This window comes from Gymnogyps californianus, chromosome 4 (genome assembly GCF_018139145.2).
Source record: "Gymnogyps californianus isolate 813 chromosome 4, ASM1813914v2, whole genome shotgun sequence".
NCBI lineage: Eukaryota > Metazoa > Chordata > Aves > Accipitriformes > Cathartidae > Gymnogyps > Gymnogyps californianus.
The window spans coordinates 21146741-21164470 of NC_059474.1; the positions used below are offsets into that span (position 1 = coordinate 21146741).

General features: G+C 39.0%; 1 protein-coding gene across 1 annotated transcript in view; it reads left to right on the forward strand.

Annotated features, from left to right (window-relative positions):
* STIM2 (stromal interaction molecule 2) overlaps positions 1–14242 on the forward strand; it is a 32543-nt gene extending 18301 nt beyond the window's left edge. The window contains exons 3-12 of the mRNA XM_050896183.1: positions 4291–4402; positions 5077–5192; positions 6586–6763; positions 7702–7879; positions 8489–8656; positions 8870–8970; positions 9230–9468; positions 13131–13332; positions 13608–13756; positions 14143–14242. Coding sequence (XP_050752140.1) covers positions 4291–4402; positions 5077–5192; positions 6586–6763; positions 7702–7879; positions 8489–8656; positions 8870–8970; positions 9230–9468; positions 13131–13332; positions 13608–13756; positions 14143–14180 — 1481 coding nt within the window. The 3' untranslated portion in view covers positions 14181–14242. The remainder of the gene's footprint in view (positions 1–4290; positions 4403–5076; positions 5193–6585; positions 6764–7701; positions 7880–8488; positions 8657–8869; positions 8971–9229; positions 9469–13130; positions 13333–13607; positions 13757–14142) is intronic.
* Positions 14243–17730: the final 3488 nt, after the last annotated feature.

The following is a 17730-nucleotide window of genomic DNA, read 5'->3' on the forward strand; positions in this document are numbered from 1 at the left end:
TAACCAGCTTTCTTGGGCCCCTCTTCCCTCCAGGGCTTTATCCCATGGTACTCTACCACGCAGATCCCTGAAAAGACCAAAGTCTGCTCTTCTGAAGTCCAGGGTAGTGAGTTTGCTGTGTGCCCTCCTCGCTGCCCTAAGGATTTTGAACTCCACCATTTCAGGGTCACTGCAGCCAAGGCTGCCCTTGAGCTTCACGTCACCAGCCCCTCCTTGTTGGTGAGAACAAGGTCCATCATAGCACCTCTCCTCGTTGGCTCCTCCATCACTGGGAGAATGAAGTTGTCATCAACGCATTCCAGGAACCTCCTGGATTGCTTATGCCCTGCTGTGTTGTCCCTCCAACAGATATTGGGGTGGTTGATGTCCCCCATGAGGACCAGGGCTTGTGAATGTGAGGCTGCTCCTATCTGTCTATAGAGGGCCTCATCCGCTTGGTCTTCCTGGTCAAGTGGCCTGTAGCAGACGCCCACTATAATGTCACCTGTCCCTGCCTTCCCTTTAATCCTGACCCATAAACTCTTGGTCGGCTCCTCATCCATCCCCAGCCGGAGCTCCATGCACTCCAGCTGGTCATTGACATAGAGGGTGACACCCCCTCCTTGTCTCCCCTGCCTGTCCTTCCTAAAGAGCCTGTATCCTTCCATGCCAACACTCCAGTCATAGGAGCCATCCCACCATGTCTCCATGATGCCAATAAGATCATAGCCCTGCAAGCGTGCGCACATCTCTAACTCCTCTTGTTTATTCCCCATGCTATGTGTATTTGCATAGAGGTATTTAAGTTGGGCCCCTGATGAAGCTGACTTACTGGCTGGAGTGGCTGGAATTCCTTTGTGCTGCTGACCTGTGACCCCTCTCCAGGCTCTGGGCATGTATTGCTGGTACTGGCATCAAACTGGTAGGAGTGGGGTGGATTGAGGTTCCCCTCCTCTGGTAATATACCAAAAGGTAATTGATATTAACTTTCAAGTAAACAGGTAACAGTGTGAGAAGAATACAGAAAGTACAAGTTCCAGTTCTAGTTTGGGATAGACTTCGGTTGCTTCTTTTCACGGTTTCTGTGCTAATGGAGGTATCTGATACAGTGATAATGAATAGCAAAGTGTTTTTTCCTAAATATAATTGGTTTGTTTGGGGAAAGAAGGAAATGTCACACCAGTCTAAGCAGTAGAACAGATGTGATTGGCTCTGTAAACAGCTGTACTGTAAACAACTTCAATATGTACCTCATTTTTTACATGATAATATGTTTAAAATTACTACTGAATTATAAAAAAGTACAAATTTACATAAATTTTGAGAGTGACTACAAAATACTTTCATCAGAAGTGAAACTTCCTGATATTTTTCCTTTTTTTTCTCCTCAATTTATAAACTCAATGAATTGTGTGGCTTCTGAAATTGCATGTTATGTACTGTCAATAATAAAGTCTGTAGTGTGTAGTAGGTATTTTAGATGATTTTTCCTATGTCACATCAAAACAATGCTTTTGCTTTGGATCAGTTTACGAACATATTTCCATGTGGTGGGTTGACCCTGGCTGGATGCCAGGTGCCCACCAAAGCCGCTCTATCACTCCCCCTCCTCAGCTGGACAGGGGGAGAAAATAAAACGAAAGGCTTGTGGGTCGAGATAAGGACAGGGAGATCACTTCACCAATTACTGTCATGGGCAAAACAGACTCGACTTGGGGAAAAACTAGTTTAATTTATTACTAGTCAAAAATGGAGCAGGATAATGAGAAATAAAACCAAATCTTAAAAACACCTTCCCCCACCCCTTCCTTCTTCCCAGGCTTAACTTTACTCCTGATTTTCGCTACCTCCTCCCCGCCGAGCAGCACAGGGGGATGGGGAATGGGGGTTTGGGTCAGTTCATCCCACATTGTCTCTGCCGCTCCTTCCTCCTCAGGGGGAGGACTCCTCACACTCTTCCCCTGCTCCAGCGTGGGGTCCCTCCCACGGGAGACAGTCCTGCACGAACTTCTCCAACGTGAGTCCTTCCCACGGGCTGCAGTTCTTCACGAACTGCTCCAGCATGGGTCCCATCCACGGGGTGCAGTCCTTCAGGAACAGACTGCTCCAGCGTGGGTCCCCCATGGGGTCACAAGTCCTGCCAGCAAACCTGCTCCAGCGTGGGCTCCTCTCTCCATGGGTCCACAGGTCCTGCCAGGAGCCTGCTCCAGCACGGGCTTCCCACGGGGTCACAGCATCCTTCGGGCATCCGCCTGCTCCGGCGTGGGGTCCTCCACGGGCTGCAGGTGGATATCTGCTCCACCATGGACCTCCATGGGCTGCAGGGGGACAGCCTGCCTCACCATGGTCTTCCCCACGGGCTGCAGGGGAATCTCTGCTCTGGCGCCTGGAGCACCTCCTCCCCCTCCTTCTTCGCTGACCTTGGTGTCTGCAGAGTTGTTTCTCTCACATATTCTCACTCCGCTCTCTGTGGCTGCAGCTGCTACTCCCCTGTAACTTCTTTTCCCTTTCTTAAATATGTTATCCCAGAGGCGCTACCACTGTTGCTGATGGGCTCGGCCTTGGCCAGCGGCGGGTCTGTCTTGGAACCCGCTGGCATTAACTTTATCGGACACAGGGGAAGCTTCTAGCAGCTTCTCACAGAAGCCACCCCTGTAGCCCCCCTGCTACCAAAACCTTGCCACGCAAACCCAGTACATTCCAGAATGCAGTTAAGGTGATATTTTTCTGGATGATCTTACCACCCTTTTGAGATGCTTAAATGACTTGCAAATCTGATCACTTATTATTCACAAAACAGTTAAGAATCTTTGCAATATGGAAATGATCTGTTTACAAATAGAGCCCAGACATTTTGCATAAAAGCTTAGAGTAATATGACAAAACTGAGTCTGTTGCAAGATCAGTACCTGGAAAACAGTTTGTGGCTCAAAAGCAGAGGAAGAAATGGGACAGCATGCTGGGAAGGAGGTATAGCCATTCATACAGATAGAATACAAGTGGTTTGTACTACGAGTTTATTTTTTAAAGCTATACGTGGGTCTGTGAAATGTGTTCTGTCTCTGGTTATTTGGGATGATGAAAATCTGAAATGTTTAAGCTTATTTTTCAGTTATGCTAGTGTAGACAAGAGACCTGGAAGCCCTTATTTCAGTTTCAGTGCAAACTGAAATATGAATTTGAATTTAAAAATTTCCATTGCCTGCAGCTTACCTGTCAAGCTTTCAGCAACTCTTTCTAAAGGATCATTGTCAAAATTTACCACTGGGAATGTGTCCTTGCAATAAGGTTTCTAAAGAAATCTCTGCACAGCATTGTCACATGCAAGTAGTTTTAGATAGAGAAATGTTTAAAAAAAAAAAAAAATTTCTTCATGTGAAGAAATATCTGTCCAGAAGGAGGCTGTCACTTTATTTCCTTCATGTGCAGACAAACTTTTGTAGACTTCATAAATGGAGAGAACAATTTCACCTTTGTCAGTGTGAAGCTGTAAGCTGTAGCAGCTGGCCTGTATGGACCAGAAAAGTGATTTTTAAAATTTTTTTTATTTTTTTTTTTTAACCTGTGGGTAGTATTTCCTTATTTTCTTAGAGCATCTGTAGCTATGAAAGGTTATGTAGACTGTTGCTGTTATACAGGAAAATTGTTAATTATTCTCTACATATTTAAATAATTTTCTTAGTAGGAATATTATTGTGTGTAATACAGCTGTTTTGGGCATATTTGAGAGAGATTTAATTGTTTTCCTGTTAAATTTCTTCTGTCTTTCATTATTTTCTTTCAATCTCCTCTCTTCCTCTCTTCTCTGCTCCCATTTTGTGGTTAGTAGGCATGAGCCTCTATGAAGATTCTTGTGAAAACAAGTTCTTAAGCCGTCATCCTGGGAAAGATCTTGGTACATTGCCTTAAATGGCTACAGCACCTGCTGACATGTGTTTAGTTCTGCAAGGGTAGCAAGGACAAAAGGATTGAGGCTGAGATCAGTTTAAGTAGATAAAAGTCACAAGATGCTGTCCTGACTTAAACTGAAGCAAACCACTAAATTATTCTGTGGAATTTTTAATAAAGAAATGGTTCTACTGGTTCCATGCTTGTTTGTTTATAGTTTGTCTAAGTTTCCTCTGAGAAGCATGTAATGAAAAAGGCAAAATGCCAGAAACACCTTGGTGAATGTTAATGCTAATTTTTCTGCAATTATATTTGACTAAATCCTCTTGTTCATTGTAACCTGCTTTTCTAATGCTTGTCTTCTATGTCTTGCTACTGATTTTTACAAAAATTAAAGGTAATTAAACTGACTTTTTCTTCCAGTTCATAACTGGACTCAAGAGGACACTCTTCAGTGGCTGTCAGAATTTGTTGAACTGCCCCAGTATGAAAAGAATTTTAGAGACAGCAATGTCAATGGAACAACACTTCCCAGGTGAACGTTTCTTCTGGATTAGTTTGAAATAATTCCCTGTAGGTTGCTGCTTTAGTCTGTATGTGGGAACAACCATGTGAGCCTAAAGTCTAAGAAGATATGGTCAAATGCAAGAAAAGAGAAGCGTCCTTGCAGTTTTGAAGAGCTGGCTGCATCTTTTTTTCTGCCAAATATTTCAAAATATAAATGCTTCTTGCCATTCCTTTCATCTTAGTTTTGTTTCTTGCTGTTGAAGCTTGTATTGATGATCACATAATAATGTATGGTAGCAAACTTTGTTTTGACAACTGCCAATCTATTGTATGGGTATACGTCAAAAACTGTCTGCAGAACCCCTTTTCTTGAGCATAACTTCTAAATTTGAGTATTGCATGTATTTCAGAGAGTTGGTGTCACAAGTCTGCAAATATACCATTACCTTTAACTATGCCAAATGGATTTATTTCATGATTATTCCAGAAAGAAAAGAATAGGGAAATGATTTGATGTTCTTCCTTTGCCACATGCTGATACACTTTTTTTATAGCACTGCTGTCATTGTATTATATCTCTCACTCTAATTGCATAACTTTAATCTGTATAACTGTGGGAAATGCTACTGATCTATTTCTTTCCATAGACTGGTTTTGAATATAACTTGTGGAATAGGTAACGTTTTATCTTATCGTTAACAGGATAGCAGTAAATGAACATGCTTTCATGATCTCTCACTTGAAAATAATTGACCGGAGCCATAGACAGAAGCTTCAGCTTAAAGCCTTGGATGTTGTTTTATTTGGACCTCTCACACGTTAGTAACTTTTTGGGAGTTTTTTCTTATCTCTTATTTGTAAGAATTCAACAGAGAATGTTTTCAGTGACACTTGATACTGTAGGTAGGACAGCTTATCTATTTTGTGGGTGTACTGATGGATTGCATGGCATACATTGTGGAACTGGGCAATGAATTAAAAAAGGTTATCATGATGCTGGGATCAGGACAAAGGTTCACTTCTGTGTGTAAGATTACATAGAAATTTTAGTATAACCCCCCTTGACAGATGGATGTTGGCTTTTGTGTCACAAAAAGTGTCCTCTAAGTGTTTTTGACTGTTTAAATTACACTTATAGCTAATGTTACATTCACTTCCCATTTAGCTTGGACAGTGTAAGCTGGGATGCTGAAACAAGAGGGGATGATCTTCCCCAAGAAAGAAAAAAGAAGGTGGTGGTGCAAATCCAATACCACTGCCTTTTGTGCAGACTCGAGTTTAAGTGGATTTAAATTTAATGCAGCAGTTCCACATCTGACCCATTTTAGCATATGCAGACATTTCCTTACCACATCACCGGTGGTCTGCATGCTTGCTTGTACACAGTTACAGATCTGCTGTGGTACTGTGCATGTTGGGTATTCCTGAACTAGGAGGCTCTTCCAGTGCTTGGTGGTCAGTTTGGAGAGCAGTGAATGACTTTGCAAAAGTCAGGCCAGATCTGAGCTGACCTGACTGATCTGAGCTAGCCTGACAGATCTGAGCTGGAGATTTTTAGGGAAAAAAAGCACTTTGTGTTTGCATTATACCTTTTAATGCTAGCAGAAACTGTCTTTTAAAAGTTTCTTTTACAAAGGTGCAAGTGACTATAAAAGTTGTACTAACAAAGAAGTGTATGTGAATCTTGGATATGATACTTTGACAATCCAGATACTTTGACAATCCAGATTTTGCTTTTTAAAAGGGCTGCTGTTAGCTACTTACCCTTTTAAAATCTACTTTATTTTGTAGAAGTGCATTTTTAACTCAGTGTAGGGTATTCCAGAGGGCACAGACTGGGGAGAAGTTACTCTAACTAAAGTTCCTACTGGCCTGATTAAAGTGTAATTGGGGAAACTCTCTCTTAACTCATTCAAATAAAGATACAGACTATGTACTGTAAAAGTTTAGTAAGCTTTCCTCAATCTAATGGATGTTTTAGTATAGATTAAGTAGACCGTATTAGAGCAGGGTTGCTTATGTTGTATGGAAAATGCTCTGGAATCCATTTGAAAGGTTGAAAGGTAGTTGTTGGAGGTGGTTTGAGATAAATGAGCTGGAATTCTGTTTAGCATCAGGTTCTGTCACCTTTTAGGCTGGGAGAGGGGGGAAGTCCATAGTCTGTTGTCGGTATCAATGAACTAGTTAATGATCGTGTTATTCTCTGCACAGGTCCCCCTCACAACTGGATGAAGGATTTTGTATTAACAGTTTCTATAGTTATTGGTTTTGGAGGCTGCTGGTTTGCATATACACAGAACCGAACCTCAAGAGAACATATCACAAAAATGATGAAGGACCTAGAAAGTCTCCAAACAGCAGAGCAAAGTCTTCTTGACTTGCAGGAAAGGTATAAAAATTTTAACAGTTAATGTTTAGTTGTCCTTTTGTTTTGAGGTTAAATACAAATATAGATCCTTTGCAGTCATAAATTATTTGCATTAAACTGCCTTTGGATTTTGTTCATCTTCATTTTGCATGGAAGTTGTGATTTCAGTGACGATGGGTTTTTGGGTAGAAATTGCTCCTGGATATTTTAGCAGGCAATATGAACTTGGGGATGAAGGTAGAGAATAGATGTTCAGTCTTTTTTACCTACAGATTTAGAAGTATGTACTGTTATTTTCATATAATTACAGTTTACTTCGGAATACTTACATGGAAATGAGAACATTTCTCCTGTTTTTAAGCTCTTAAGATTGAAACAGATCTGGACTGATTACTTTCTATTGCTTATTTAGCAGTGTGAGAGTTGATAGTCTTCTCTGGTGCACCTGTAACTCAATTGTCTATAAAGACTTGTATTTTGATCTTATTACAACTTTAATGAAGGTTCACCTAAAAGTTCACATATTTTGTCTGACGTGGACATCATATTATGTGATGTAATTACTGCTGATCCATAAAGCTTGCACAGTCTTTATTATCACAGAATGGTTGAGGTTGAAAGGGTCTTCTGGAGGTCATCTTGTCCAGCCCCACCTGCTCAAGCAGGATCGTCTAGAACAGGTTGCCCAGGACCATGACCAGGCGGCTTCTGAATATGTCCAAGGATGGAGACTCTACCACCTCCCTGGGCAACCTGTGCCAGTGCTCAGTCACCCTCATGGTGAAAAAGCGTTTCCTGATGTTCAGACGGAACCTCTTGTGTTTTGGTTTGTGCCCATTGCCTCTTGCCCTGTTGCTGGACACATTTCCTTTTCCTGAGGACTGCAACTTTTAACAAATATGCTGTGTATTTTCTCTCTCTCTTTTTTTTTTTTTTTTTGTTTTTGTTCAATTGTGAAGGCTTGAGAAAGCACAAGAAGAGAATAGAAATGTTGCTGTGGAAAAGCAAAATCTGGAGCGCAAAATGATGGATGAGATCAATGATGCAAAGCGGGAAGCTCATCGCCTAAGGGAGTTGAGGGAGGGAGCTGAATGTGAGCTCAGCAGGCTCAAATATGCAGAGGAAGAGCTAGTACAGGTATCTGCAAACTGTTCATAATTTTACTGTTGACTTTAAATTGGTCCTGGTTTTATTAGATCCTTATGAGTGTTTAAAGCAGCATTTCTCTAATGCTAGATTTGAATGGAAAAATTCTAAAAGCACTTAATGATTGTCTGTCAATCATGCCATTATTAAGTAAAATAATTCTGAAACTATAAAAAGGCATACACTTTGTATGTTAGCTTATCATAATGTTGTTGGATTCATGGAACAAAATATATACAAAAGCTTTTTTTTCTATCTTGTTATCAGATGAGAGATAGTAGCTTTGTCTCACTTTGAGTAGCAATAGATTGGATTTATTGTATTAAATAAAAATGCTGTCTTACAAAAATATTTAAGCTTCAAGTTAGGGACTATATATCATAGGAAAAAAAAATCTGAGTATAATATAGTATATGGAAATTCATATGCTGTATTTCAGAAATGCCAGATCTGCCTTCCTGACAGCAATTGGCACACACCAAAGCTCTGTAAAGCCTTAGTATATTGCTGTGGGGTATAAAGGTGCTTATATTTCACTTTCTTCTGCTGTCAGTTCTAATGATACTCTTGGTGACACTTTTATTTCTTCTTGATTGCTAGGTTCGCATGGCTTTAAAAAAGGCTGAGAAAGAGTTTGAGCTGAGAAGTAATTGGTCTGTTCCTGAAGCTTTGCAGAAGTGGCTTCAGTTAACACATGAAGTTGAAGTACAGTATTACAATATCAAAAGACAGCATGCAGAAATGCAATTAGCAATCGCCAAAGATGAGGTACTAACTCTTACTCTTCAGCTACTTAAAGACTTTTCTGATCTGTTGCTAGATATATGAAGTAGTAAATACAAATTATTCAGATAAGCGTTTGGATATTTTTTTTTCTCCTCTGAGTTGTTGTTTGCTACCTGTCAATATTGCTAATGTTTTGTCATCTGTGTTAAGTACATAACTCTAGTTTTATGCATTTAATTTTATCTTGCTTTTTAGGCAGAAAAGATAAAAAAGAAGAGAAGCACTGTATTTGGAACATTACATGTTGCACACAGCTCCTCCTTGGATGAAGTGGACCATAAAATCCTCGAAGCGAAGTAAGAGTATTACCAGGATGCATATTCTTTTGTGATTATTTATTCCTGGAACAATGGAAGTTTTTGAGAGTTATGGAATTTAGTGTCGTAGTGGTTTTGCACTTTTAAGTAAAACAGTTTAAAAGATATTAAAGTGCGAATATTTGGACAGTCCTAATGGATCTTCTGGTGTGCTGGAATGACTGCACTTGTGTTGCTTTGCTTTATCATTAAGAACAGTGTATGTAATTCTGTAATTTTAATGTGTGCTTTTCTTCAGGAAAGCACTCTCTGAGTTGACGACGTGTTTGCGAGAGCGTCTTTATCGATGGCAACAGATTGAGAAGATTTGTGGTTTTCAAATAGCACACAATTCTGGGCTACCAAGCTTGACCTCCTCTCTCTACTCTGATCACAGCTGGGTAGTTATGCCTCGAGTTTCCATTCCTCCTTACCCAATTGCAGGGGGAGTTGATGACTTAGATGAAGATACTCCTCCAATAGTTTCACAGTTTCATGGTAAGTGGTGAGCTCAGTAAAAAGAAAGGGGGAAAGTTGTGGAGGCATGGGATTTTAAAGTCAAGTTGGAGAAGGGTGCTGAAATCAAACAGGATTGGATCAAAGTCAAAAGGACCAAAATTCTGTCTAGCATTTGAGATGCATCTTTTGGGACTTGCATAAACTGAAAACTGGGTTTTTCAATAAAGTTAACATGAAGACAAAGCCTTTATTCTGCTTCAGTTGGGGGAGTGGGGGGCAAATCCAGCTAAAGTTTTGAAAGTCTGCTTGTCACGCTTGGATTGCCACTTAGACAAAAATTTATAATGAGTAATGCTGAATTTCTGTTAGCACACTTATTCTTTCAGATGGAAGGGATGGAGTTAGTCTGGGGTCCCTTGAGCTACTAGGAAGATCACACCCTTTGAGAGGCCGCATGTTACATAGTTTTCAAACATTCTTTAGTGGCTGGATCAAAATCCTGTTGTTGTCCAAGGGAAGCTTTCAGGCAGAATGTTTGTGTTTGGATACAGCGGGTTGTTTGAGTGTGAGGCAGAGAGGCCAAGTGCTGGAAGGAGCAAAATCCAGCTTTGGTTAAACTATGATCAAAAGATATACACTGGGGATTCAGACCACCCTCATATCTTGAGTCATTGCGTCAATACAAGAGCCTGTTTCATGGAAGTTGTGATTAAGTGGACTCTAGAGGCAAATCAAAAAGATGAGGTCCCATGTAGCTATTCAAACAAGCAGTATCAAGCTGAGGAATGAGTAGGGAAGGAAATTTTGTCATGTGTGTACATTTTTCTTCCAGGGCTGGGATTCTCAGAAGAAATTAGAACTGTATTTTAAAATAGCATAAGGAGAATGGTCACCACTTTGCTGGCTTCATTTAGCGTGCCTTGGGCACATGTTTTTCTTCTGAATGTACCAACCTTTTTTCTACAGGCCACGTTGAAAAGTTCATTAATCCCCTTGCAACGCTACTTACTGCAAGTTCTGATCACTTTTAAAGAATACTGTCTCTCTAGTTGTCTATACTGTGAAGGCTTTGATTTAAGCCTTAGCAACAAATTTCTTGCATGGCCCAGTAAAATATGAATGTTTAGAGTTAAACTTCCAAGTCTGTATGCAGAAACCTGTGGTCTGATTTCAAAATGAAGAGCTCCATTTCTTAGCATGACTTCCCAGATGGTCTGAAATGACAAAACGCTTAGATATGTATATAAGACTTCAGACTTGTGATTTTTTTTTTTTTTAGTCACTCTTCTCATTCAGGTCTTGCATAGAAGTGAAGCCAGAGAGCAAAGTGCAGTTGGTTCAGAAGAGCTACAGTTAGAGAAGGACTGTACAGTTTGTAAGAGTATACTTAATTGAAACTTTAATGTATGCTTTTGGAATTATCGTTTAATTTTTTTTGTTAAAGTTCAGTTCATTTGGAAGTATTTAGCTAATGGATGTTGTATCAGTCAGTGATGAAAGTTATCTGAATCTGAGTAACATTACAAAAACTTTAAATGTGTTTTTCTGAATTTTGGTAAGGCATGAGAGCCTGATTTTGTTAAAGTGATCACGTGAGGCAAGTAACTTCTCTTTAATTTACTAGCTTTTAAAATTTCTACTCAGTTAAAAAAAAAACAAACCTGGAAACACTTGGGAGTGGTGAAAGAGAGGGAAAATATGCTAAATGATCAGTTGTTGAAACCAGTTCAGGAGTTGAATTACTGTAGGTTGGTTTGGTAGTTGCTGAATTATTCCCATCCTTTAGACAAAAATGACAAATGCACACGAGGAAAGACAGAAGCAAAATGGCTTGTCTCACTCATGAGTTGTCAGGCAAAATGCGGTGTGCAGACAGGTCAGTTATGAGCAAGACTGTTTCAGTCTCTGGACCTAAAGTGAACTATCTGGGCTGTTACCTTGTCCCAGCATCCTTTGATCTCTTAAGATTGACAAAATTTGAAGCCTGCCAGACAGGCTTCTTTGCCACGACAATTGGGATGATAGGCTAAAGTGGTGTGAAGTAATAGATCTGTTTAATCAATCGTGAGCTAAAGAACAAAAAGGGATAAAGAAATAGATGTGCGAGACTGGAACAAAGTCATTACAGGAAGGTGATAGTGAAGCTTCTAGTTTTCCATTGACTGATTAGGGTTCATCTGATTCCTTGATTTAGTGAGTTTCATTTGTGCTAGAAAATTCTAGATGTTAAATTGTCATAGCTGAATCCTTCATAATCCCGTGTATATACACATACAAGGAACCAAAATGCTTGTAACTTCTCTCAAAATTCACTGATGGTGCAATCTTGTTCTTTTTTATACCAGCGAGTAGGATGGCATCTGATTTACCTGGACACATAGTACAAATTTCCTAAAGGGACTCTTACTCTCTTATCTCAGTTCACATTTGTTTTTTTAGGAATATTTTTGTAATGACACAAGCTTATTTTTAAGCTGCCAGTACCTGTTTTTCAGGTCAGTAGGGAGTTCATCAAAAGTAAAATCAAAAGTTTGAGTTACATGACAACTGTCATGTCAGGACTTGTAAACCTTTCTTTTCTGCTCAGCCAGGCAGGAAACAAAGTCTTAAGTGTTGGCGAAGGTGCAGCTACTTGCTGTTTTGTGAAAGTTGTGATTTCCTGCACTAAAAGGAGAATGACAACTCAACCTTTTCTGAGATTCCAGGAAGGGAAACTGTAATTTATCTGATGCTAAACTGGCATCTCAAAAAATAAAATGCATTTTGTCAGGCTAGACATCCTTGTCTACAAAAATAATTGAATTTTTTTTAGTGTGTTGTGTTTGGTAAACATTTTGAACATCAGTAAGGGTATGGTGTGTCTTACCAATACAGTGATGCATTCTGTGGGATGGTTTGAGGAGGGGTATGAGATATCTTGAGGCTCATAACAGCTAGCCTGAGAACAGGTCTGTAGATTTATTTTCATAGAAGTATTGCTGCCTAATCATCTTTTGAAGAAGGAATTGGATTAGGAACATTTTGGCTTGTCACTTCCTGTTAGATACTTTCCTGGTCAAGTCTTATGTTGTCTCCACCCATTCTTAGTATTTTTGTTTCCGGAAATTCATAGTTAGCCTGGCAAAAGAAAGTGTTATCAAATAGGAAATTCTTGAGCTTAAAATGAGGTTGAATTATATCTTTTCTGTCACGTTATATAAATGAAATTGGTCTTCCATGTCTAATGTAACTTTCAACTAATGCGGTGTATTTCAGTTGGCTGTTTGGTTAGGTATACCTACATTGCAAAACATCTACATATTCTTTTAAGCTCCAAATTGCCACACAAGTAAAATACAGGATATTGTGTAAGATTCTAATTTCAGCACTGCTATTTTTAGTTTATAAAGGGTTGGGAGTTTCAGTAGAATTTTTCTTTTTTTCTCAAGAGAGCATAGTGAGCCAGAGCTTTGGTGCACATGGTCAGAGTCATATTTGGCAGGCACGAAACAGCTGCAGTTGCATCTTGGTGAACTGTTTCATCTAACTGTAGAATGTATAAGGTGATGCCAGTCTTTCTTCCCCCTAAACAGTCGAGCAATGTCAAAGTTGTTTAAGAATCACTGTGACTGAAGCAGATACCTGCTATTTAGTCTTCAGAGTAGATATTGTTAACATCAATGTCACTTGGAGGGTTTTGGTTTGCTTTTTCTTTGCCTCAGGGTCCATTGTAAAACCTCCCAGCACACTGGCAAGAAGCAGTAGCTTGTGTCGTTCAAGACGCAATGTTGTGCCATCATCTCCACAGTCTCAGCATGCTTTGCACTCCCCTGACCCTGACATCCTTTCTGTGTCGAGCTGCCCAGCTCTTTATCGAACTGAAGAGGAGGAGGAAGCCATTTACTTCTCTGCTGATAAACAATGGTATGGAGATTAGCAAACAGCACTTGGAACTCTGATAGGATTATTTGAGACTAACAGTTTAGTATTAGAGGTTGAACCAAGCCAAAAGTTAAAGTAATCTGTAGGATAATATAAATTGATATAGTTCACATGGAACAGAGAGAGTTCTTGTCTGGTGTGTGTATGTAAATAGCTAGCATGTCATATACAGTTAAGTAATGTTACAATCCAGGGTGCACTGAACTAACCCTGATTCTCCATTACAATATGTTACTGGCTTTTACATCTGAAACTAGGATCAAAAGCAATGTCAGCTACTGGGCGAAGAGAAGATGGATGGTAACACAATTCTTACAGCATGTTGAGCGTGTACCTACTCTTGTTACATGGCCTCATAGGAAAAGGTTAAATTCCTTTTGGAAGGAGCAAATGAGCTTGTTGAAAGGTAGGGACACTTGTCCTGAAGAAACTTTTTATATATGATAGGCTTAAATCTCCTTCTTTCATTTCATAACTTTTCTGACTTCACGTGCCAGAAAGATAGTTTTTATTCTTTGAAGTGAGATACAAATGACTGATTCTGGGCAGATGCTGCTGCCCACAAAACCAAGATCGCACAAATTAATTATCTTAAGTTTAGATAATAAAATGATGTAATGCAAGTTGTAACTTAAAATGTTTAACTTAATGTTTTTTGTTAATTAACTACTAAGGAAAAGTGTGGGTGGTGCTTTTAGACTAACGTTACTGATTCTAAATTAATTTCCTTTTTAACCGCATGAAAGAAATAGTAGTTTCATTATGTTTTCTCTTCTCTTTGCTCTGACTCAGGGAAGTACAGGAAACAGGTTCGGAATGTGACTCCTTAAATTCATCCACTGGAAGGAAGCAGTCTCCTCCAGCAAGTCTTGAGATGTACCAGACACTTTCTCCTCAGAAAGTATCTCCAGAAGAATTCTCACTGGAGGAATCGTCTACAGGAGACTCCTCTTCTCTAACTGCAGATATTTCTAGAGGCTCTCCTGACTGTGTAGGCATGGCAGAAACTAAGAGCATGATCTTTAGTCCCGCAAGCAAAGTTTATAATGGAATCCTGGAGAAGTCCTGCAGCATGAACCAGCTTTCAACTGGGATCCCAGTCCCAAAGCCTCGGCACACCTCGTGTTCTTCAGCCAGCAGTGATAGTAAACCCAGCCATGAAGCTGCTTCTGTCCCTAGGATAAGTAGCATCCCACAGGACCTGTACCAAAATGGTGAAAAAAACAAAAAGCCATCAAAGATAAAAAGCTTCTTTAAGAAGAAGTGTAAGTGAGGTGGGCAGAAGAAACCTATAGTAATGTTATAAGAACTCTATTTTTTAAATCTTTAGGAATGTAATTCCATTTGAGCATTCCAGACTGGATGCCCTAATGGAATGCTCTGTAGGTCAACTATATTTAACTGACTGTACTGTCAAAGGTCATGCCAGCTGTCAATGAGAAATCATTAAAAAGTTCAGACAGTTTACATTCATTTCTGCCTATTTATTTCTTTTTTTAGTTTGTCTTTTTTAGTATTTTTTTATTTTGTTTTGTTGGGGTTTTTTTTTAGTTTATTCATAAACCATTTTTAAGCCACTTTGGACTTCTAAGCTTTAATGGACTAGTAAGCCTTCCTGGGCTTGCCAAAGTTTCTTGTTTACTGGAGCATCTTCCTATCTTTCCGTAGAGCTAGGACATTTATCTACTGGACTTTAAGAAAAATAAAAGAAGTAGAACTAATTGAATTGCACTACTGTTTTACAGACTGGAAAAGTCTCTCTGCGAGTGAAACTGAAAGACTTGTATTTGACTGAGAAGATGAATCTTTTCATTTTTAGATCTTTTGGGGTTTTTAAGTAGAACTTAGGATTTCTAATTGACTTGATTTCTGGAAATGGAAATGCCATGCTTTTATTATGGGAAGCTTTGTTAGATGCATTTATTATTAGAATGGTTCAAGTCCTGCTGTAAAGATCATGTTTTTTCCCAGGACTTTCACTGTGATTTTACTTCACTGCAGGCTGTATGACCAAAAGAAAAAAAAAAAGTAACAAGAGAAGAGGCTCTTGATTCCTTATGCAAGTGATGGATATGAAACTTGACTGAGGACTGAAAATATTCACCCTCTTTAAATGAGGAGGGGGGGATAGTAGCTTTTGTTTACAGATTGACAGAGATTGGACATTTGGTTTGTGAAAGTTTGTACTGTGGTAAAGATAATAAATTGGAAACATTATTGTGCTTGGGAATGTTCCAATTTTAGCTGATGCTTGTTTCAGACATGTTTCAGAGGTCCTGTTAATTGAAAGCTGTTGTAGGCTACATTGCTTATGCTTACTGCTGTGTATAAGTTATTATCATATTTTTTTGGATTAGCTATTAATGTCTTAATGTCCTCCTTTTGTAAGATTTCATACACTTTATTTTTGTATAGTTTGAAGATTTAGCTGTTCAGACACGTCTGAAGTAAATGGTATAATTTTATAATGCATACTGTTATACTAACTCATAATTTTAGATATAAAGATAGATATAAAGGTGAGACTCGACATGCTTCAGATAAAAGCAATTTTTATGTTAAGCTTTTATAGGGAGTGATGAAATTACTATGAGGTAACAAGGAAGCCTTCTTAGGGCAACAGTAGCTAGTTGTTCAAAAACATCTTTTTTTTTTTTTTTTTTTAAACTGTTGGAGACAAAAAATGTACTGCTTGAGCAACAGTGCCTTTTATTCAGTTTGTTTGAAAATATTAATACTGAGCAGGAATTTCTTTTGAGGTACATTCCAAAGAAATACTTCTTGCTCTAGTGAACACAAGCAATTTACCCAGCGATGACTAAATAGTTTCAGCTCTTCCATAGGGGTGTTCTAGTTGCCTCAGTAACAGGTGCCACTGCCAGGGACCTGTGATTAGGGGCTCACTTCTTGCCAATGTGTACATGCTGTACTGTATGAAAGAATTAATTCACTGATTGCCTAAATTTTTTTTCTAGTAAGGAGCCTTCAAAACCTGTAGCTAATTGAAATCAAGTGATTCATGTCTTTTCTATAATTTTCTATTTAGGTTCCACTGTACATAACTGATGTGTTAGTTCTGTCCTCAAGAAGTGGTGGTGATGTTAACAGAAGCATTTACTGTGGCTAAGGAAACGGTTAGAAGAGGAGGGTTAGAAAATGGGATGGAGACCTTACATGTGCAAGTACCTTAAAAGTCCTGGTACCTTGATTAATTCCTTAAGAGAACAGAAGGAATCCAGAGTTTTACTGTCTAACAAAGAATGATTGTATGTCTGCTATACAGAAAAGCATAGAAGGAATCAACTGTTTGGTGAAGTTTGGAGAAGAGAAAAATTGGTGGAATAGAAAATAATGAGAACATGGTATTGTTCCATTATTCTCTGAATCATCAGATTGAACAGCTATAGCTGCAAAAAAAGTCATCACAAGGTAACAATGGTCTCTTTGAACAAAGATTGTACACTCTGTACGTGGTAGACAAAAACAAGCAGCAATGCAAAAAGACTTGTGCCAGAGAACCACCTCAATGCTGAGCCTTCAGAGTTGTAGTTAAAAGCCTGATGAAGTACTTGAACATGTACAAAGGGAATAAATACATAACAGTAGGGAACTTATTTTGCCTCCCAAACAGCATGGAGCAGACTACTACCAGAAAAATGTTCAATTTTGATGTCTGCACTTGAGAAGGCTGTAGCAGTTACTGAGTTTAAAGTAAGATCTGGGGCTGGATAGTAGATCTTGCAGTGTGAGGTTTGAGGAGCTCTGTCTCTACTATTACCAAAGAAGATGAAGTGGCATTTTGATATTGGAGAGTAAATATTTACACATGGAAAAACACATCTGGTACTGAGGAGTGGGAGGACAGCACTTCTTAATCCTGACATCAAAGTCAGGCAAGCTCAAATACTGAGAAGCCAAAACAGACAAATTCTGTTTTCTGTAGTAAGTATAACTAAAAATTGAAATAGAGGAGGTGTTGGACTCTTCACTGGCTGTGAGTTTAAGTGTTAAGTATCTTTTTACAATACACAATTTAACTGTCTTCTGGAAGAAAATATGGTGTTATACAAACAAATCAGATGAGATTATCATAGTGATAGATTTTGGCTTCAAAATGGCAAACCTTTGGAGCACAGACTGCTCTCAACACTCAGTTTATCACCAGCTGTCCTGTAACTTTATAGCCGCTACTTAATAAATATTATAGAACTAAAAGCTTAAGTTAATATGATCGGAAGTGGTGAGTATTGTATGTTGGAGCACAAACTGCACTTTTAAGTTCATAGAGCTGGGATTTTTTTAAAAGTTATTTTAATAGACCCCTTGCACATCTTGCGACCTAAATTTGTCCACAATCTAAGTGACTTCCATTGCTCCTAC